The sequence below is a fragment of the Ursus maritimus genome, unplaced genomic scaffold (assembly GCF_017311325.1).
Source record: "Ursus maritimus isolate PB19 unplaced genomic scaffold, ASM1731132v1 scaffold_14, whole genome shotgun sequence".
In the NCBI taxonomy this organism is placed as follows: domain Eukaryota; kingdom Metazoa; phylum Chordata; class Mammalia; order Carnivora; family Ursidae; genus Ursus; species Ursus maritimus.
Window position 1 is genome coordinate 51,947,759 of NW_024423786.1, and position 6,000 is coordinate 51,953,758.

At 60.3% G+C, this 6,000-nt stretch overlaps 1 protein-coding gene across 1 annotated transcript in view; it reads right to left on the bottom strand.

Moving 5' to 3' along the window:
- Positions 1-6,000, bottom strand: part of FBN3 (fibrillin 3) — a 53,688-nt gene that overhangs the window by 36,174 nt on the left and 11,514 nt on the right. The window contains 9 exon segments of the mRNA XM_040628285.1: positions 650-778; positions 1,098-1,223; positions 1,405-1,629; positions 3,213-3,338; positions 3,604-3,654; positions 3,799-3,936; positions 4,077-4,196; positions 5,549-5,674; positions 5,760-5,885. Of these exon segments, the coding sequence (XP_040484219.1) occupies positions 650-778; positions 1,098-1,223; positions 1,405-1,629; positions 3,213-3,338; positions 3,604-3,654; positions 3,799-3,936; positions 4,077-4,196; positions 5,549-5,674; positions 5,760-5,885 (1,167 nt within the window).

Sequence of the window (6,000 nt, forward strand, 5' to 3'; positions counted from 1 at the left end):
TCCAGTCTCGTGTACCTCCTTCCACCCCTCAGGCCCACCCCAGGGCCTTTGCACCTGCTGTTCTCCCTTCAGGCTGATCTTCCAGCCCCTCTTCACCACATTTAGTCCCACTCTGTCAGCCACACCTCAAGCCCCCCAGAACAGGACATCCCTGAGGACCACACTCCACCTCACCACATGGCCCTCTCAGGCGCTTCTCACAGTGGCTGTTTTGCATGTCTCTAACATCTCTTTCCCCATCAGGTCATGAACTCTGAGAGACTGTCTGCTACTGAGCTCTTGGTGGTTCCCCTCAGTAGAGGCACATGAAATGTTCACTGAATGAATAAAAAAGGGAAGGGAGGAAGGGGAGCTCCTCTCTCCAGGGCCCTTCTCTTCTCACACGACACCTGCCCTGGGAGCACTCACCCAGATCTCAGTCCCTAGGCCTCAATCCTGCATGACAGACCGTGTCCGGCCGCCTTTGGGGATGTCGCCGCATGGCACCCAGATGCGCTGGGTTCCGGCTGGGTCTCAGCTTCTCCCCACACCTGCCCCTCCCACCTCGTCCATAACAGCAACGTCCCCACCACCCCTCCCGTCAGCCCCAACACCCTCAGGCGTCACCCTGCCCAGGGCCACCCCACCCAACAGCCCCGCGGCCACCTACCCACGCAGTTCTTCATCAGCATGAAGCCACTCTCGTAGCCATGGAAACACTCGCACTCAAAGCTGCCTGGGGTGTTGACACAGGTGCCCTGGCCGCAGAGGTCAGGGGAGATGTGGCACTCGTCAATGTCTGCGGAGAGAGGGGCAGGGGCCGGCCTCCACATCTGTAGACACCGGGGCTCCGCGGGAGCCTGAGCAGCCGAACTGAGCCCGGGGGTGTGCTCGCCCGGCAACGGCGGGGAATTTCCTCCCTGCAGGTCACCTCTGCCAGCCCCTCCTTTTACAGTCGGGGTCCCTCAGGGCCAGAGAGGGCAGCAACCTGCCCTGGGTCCCACAGGCGACTGGCAGGCAAGACAAGAGGTGCCCGAAGAAGGGCTCTTGACTGCACCTCGGCTTCGAAGCCCCCATTCCCGCAGGCGTCCCCCGCGGCGGCCGAGGTGGGCCCGTACCTGTGCAGTTCCTTCCCTGAGCATCCAGGGCGAAGCCCCCCGCGCAGGAGCAGTGGAAGCTGCCCACGGCGTTCCTGCAGGTGCCGTGCACGCAGAGGCCGGGGAAGGCCTTGCACTCGTTCACATCTGCGGTCAGGAGCATGACACGGGGTCGGTCAAACACGGCCAGCCGTCCCTGGGTTTGCTCCTGAGACTTCACGGCTCTCGCTGCAGACGCTCTGCACTCTCCCCAACGCACTTCCCACCTGCGGGCCTGCGCCTGTGCTGTGCCCGCTCCCCGCCCTCTGGGCTCCCAGGGCCCACACACCTTTATAGAAGGGCCGGCCTGACAAGAAGTCCCAGCTGGCGAAGCCCAGTCCCCGGGGACACAGGCTGGCAAACGCCGGGGACTCGGGTTCTGGGCACGCCTCGCACGCAGCCCCCCAGGAGGCCCCCACGGAGCAGCAGCAGACGTCCATCCGGTATTTGCCGGGCAGGGCCGCCCCACACTCGTCCTCATCCCAACGCAGGAAACACGGCTCCAGGCGCATGTCTACATAGAGGGACAGTCACCGGGTCCCCCCCTGCCACACCGCGCCTGCTGCCACATGGGCGATACAATCTCCCTCAGCAGCGTCTGTCTGAAATGCCCTCCCCGGTAGGAACACTACAAGGGGAGTGACTTCCTCCTGCTGACCCTCGGTGCCATCCAGCGGTAACATTTTCCTAATGATGTCATCCAACAGTGACATTTTAATGGCAATAACGTGTCCTGCTAAGGTGCTTGCTATGTGCTGAGTGCTGTTCTAAGTTCCTCAACCCGTTTAATCTTTAAAATAACATCAAGATGAACCTATTATTGTCATGTCCATTTTACAGGCAAGAAAACTGAGGCATAGAAGGGTTAGTTGGCTTGCCCAAGGCCACACAGTTAGCAAAAGGCAGAGCCGCGTTCACACCAGTCCATCCGACTCCAGAGCATGTGCTTAATCTGTGAGACACCCTCAGAACAATCTGACAGCAGACAAGCCTCCCTCAAGACCAGACACAAGGGTCTAAGCCAGGGGCCACTAACTACAGCCCTGGGGTGTCCGCCTGTTATAAAGTTTTATCGACACACAGCCACATCGCTTTGCTTCCGTATTGTCTGTGGCTGGTTTTGCGTCACACGACAGAGCTCAGCAGCTGCAACAGAGACTGTGTGGCCCGCAAAGCCAAAAATATTTACCCTGGCCCTTGGCAGAAAAAGTTTGCTAACTGCTGGTCTAGGACAATTTCTCTCTCTTTACAGAAGGAACAGACATTGAGGTGGTTCAATTTAAAGATGAGACCCTGTTCTAGAGCCTTGAGAACCTCTGGGAACCCTGTGACACACACTGGGACCCTCCCTTGTACCCGGTGCCCTGGTCTGGGGCTAATGGTCACGTCCGAACAGACAGGGCCGGAGTCGGCGCCTCCCCGTTCAGCTGAATTCAGCACACGGGGCCTGAGATGCAGTGGCTTTTTTCTCTTCACTCGGTTATTTCCTTTCCTTGGTTACATTTTGGGGCCCGGGGGGAGACCCACTGCACACCTAAAACTCGGTTCAGAAGGCAAGCAACGTTGAGAAGGAACCAACGAGAAGGCTCCTAGTCGACTGCGGGAAGAAACCGGGCAGCAGGCAGAGAGCCCCATCTGCTGCCTGAGATATGCTTTCAGCCAAGAAATGTCGCTTCAAGATGCTGACCAAGAAACCCTCACCAAGGATGGAAACATCTCCCATCTCTGAGCCTTGTGGGGAGCCATTCAGAAGGAGTGTTTGAGCCCTGGATGCTGAGAGAGATTCCCGGACATGCTAGGGGTGCCGGTGAGGAGATCCACCCTGAGTCAGCACTCTTCAGTAACGAGAAAGAATCAATAAAAGTTGCAGAAGCTATCTCACAAGATCTTACCACGTGCAGTGAGAATCGGGAAAGGGCAGTGACGTGAAAGGGTGAACCCCCAAAAAAGGCCCTCTTCTGAGTCATGTCAGCAAGAAATGAGCAGGGAGCAGAGGGTCCCGGAGGTCTCTCCAAATCCCTTCTGTCCCTAAGAGGGGCCTCCAGGCACTGGGGTGGGGGCCGTGGAGGGAGGGCAGGTGGCCCTGCACGGACTCACCCACGCACAGCCGGCCCGTGGCGTCCAGCGTCAAGCCCTCGGGGCACTCGCAGCGGAAGGAGCCGGCAGTGTTGAGGCACTGCCCATTGGGACAGACCCCGGGGAAGACCTCGCACTCATTCACATCTGGGCGGGGACAGAAAAGGAGGACAGCAAGGGCTGGAGCTGCTCCCCTGGGGGTTCAGGACACCCAGGCTGCCCTTGCAGAGGTGGGAAGGAACAGTGTCAGCCTTGGGGGCTGGGGAGTCTCAGGGGAAGACCCGGATACCAAGGAGGGGGAATCTCTGTCTCGACCTCAAAAGACTTCAGGACCCCAGGCATCCCCCATGACCTGCACCTGTCCATGTGCAGCTCAGGGGTAGGAGTGAACTACAGAGGGGCAGGGAGTTACCTTCACAGGTGAGCCCCGTCATGCGGGCAAAGCCATGGGCACAGGCAGGGTCTGTAGTTGGGAGAACCAGAGTGGGCACAGGCGTCACTCTCTCCATCCAGAGCCTCGTTCCCTCCATGGGTACCCAGGCAACCACAGTGGCTACGGCTGGGGGGTGCCCAAGAGCTCACGCGGTGGGGGCTCCCAGGGCATTACCGGGCTCGCAGCGTTCGCAGGGGCTCCCCCAGGCAGCGCCGAGGGTGGCACAGCACTCGGACCGCAGGGAGGCTCCGTGCAGGTTCGCTTCACAGCGGCCCTCCTGGACCTTGAGCCAGCAGGTGCCCTTGGTGCTGTCTGCAGGGGAGGGGGTGACCCAGTTCACCCGCCAGCCCACACCTGCACGCCAACCCACAGAGACCCAGCCCTCCCCAGGGTGGGATGCAGGGCTGGGCAGCAGGGTCCCTGCTACTCTATGGGACTCAGGGCCCTCTCACCTAGGCACACGGTGCCGGAGGGCCCCAGCCGGCTGCCAGGGTCACATTCGCAGGCATAGGAACCAGCCAGGTTCCGGCACGCGCCATTGACACACGGGTTGGACAGGCACTCGTTGATGTCTGCAAGGACAGCCGCCCACTGGGTCCTGAGCTGGGGGAGGGGGAGCCCCAGCTGCCCAGGGCCCGCTCCTCCCCAGTGGCCGCCGGGGTTCAGTGGCGTAGGATGCACACAGGTACACGCACATCCATGCGTGTACTTGACCAGACAAGCCACGCGCATGCAGGCCGGGTGCGCAGAAGTGGAATGCGCAGATACGCACGCACGCGTGCTCGCACTGAGTTGTGTTGGATGCCTGTGCAAACGTGCTGACATGCAGGGTCCTGTGAGCACGCACACGTGACCAATGTGGTGGGACAGACACAGTGAGGATCAGTGATCAAGGGGGTTACGGCCCAGGAGAAGATGAGAGTGAGAGGCAGGAGGAAAGCCCAAAGAGGACAAGGCCTACATGTGGTGGGGAGCAGGCTGCTGCAGGGGCTGAAGGGCACGGGGTCTGGGAGGGACACAAGAGGGACAGAAGTCGCTCAGGATTAGGGTGAGGCGCGTGTGACGACGGTGCTGTGGCCCGGGGGAGAGGTGGAGTCATGCAGAGAGCGCACCGGGGCGAGAGTGCTGGTGAACAAGGACCTTGCTGCAAAGTGTGTGCATGCTTGAACACGCGTGTATACATGTGTGTGCACGCACAAGGGCATGGGTGTGTGAACACACATCTAAGTGTGTGACTGTGAGCCTAAGCATGAAAACGTGAGAATGTGGGCACACACGTTTCTTTGAGAGTGTGCCCCTGAGTGTGCATGACTGTGTGGGCATGTCTACGGGTGTGAATATGGGGGTGTATGTGTGTTCTGAGTCAGTACCAATATGTGTAGCTGAGTATCTGGTTGTACACACACACGTGTGAATGTCTGAATGCATGCGTAAGTGTGCGACTGAGAGTACAAGTGGGTAAAGTGTGAGAATAAGTGGGTGTGTGAATGTGGGTATATGTATGAGTACACACACCCATGCGTGTGTATAACAGTGAGACCAAGTGTGATATGTGCCTGTGAGTGTGTGTGAATGAGTGTGAATGAGTATACATGCATCTTTCAGTATGTGTCTGTGTGTGCACACCACACGCAGCCTGTGCAAGGGTCTGAGTGTGTATGCCTGTGTGTCCATAACACACACAGTGCGTAAGGGGGTGTGTGTGCATGTCAGTGTGTGCATGTGATACGCACGCAGTGTGTGTGCCTGGTGCATGCGTGCGCACACCCAGTATGCATGCGTCTGAGAGCGCGTGTGTGTACACAGGACGCCACGCAAGTATTGGAACGCGTGAGCGCCTGCGCACGTACACACCACACGGGAGTCTGCGTGCACGCCCGTTTGTGCGCGCACGCGCCGCAGGCTGTGCGCTGGGACCCTGTACCTTCACAGGTCTCCGTGTCCTGCCGGAAGCTGAAGCCCTGGCGGCAGGAGCAGCTGTAGCTGCCCGGGCTGTTGCGGCACCAGCCGTTGTCGCATAGGAGGTGGTTGCGCGCACACTCGTCCACGTCTACAAGGCGGGGGCAGGAGAGCGGGGTGAGGGGTGCGCAGCGCGGGCTGCCCCCGCACCTGCCGCGTTTCGCCGGCGCGCTCACCCACGCACTCCTGGCCGGCCGCGCGCGCCTCGTAGCCCGGGCTGCAGACGCAGCGGTAGCTGCCCCGCAGGTTCTCACACAGGCCATGCGTGCAGACGTCGGGGTCTAGGGCGCACTCGTTGATGTCTGCGGCAGGAAGAGGGCGGAGCAGCCGCCCGGCTCACCAGCGTCTCCAGAAGCCAGGTCGCGCGCCCCCACCCCCCCACCCCACCCCCCCCCCGGCCAGACTCCGCCCCATTTC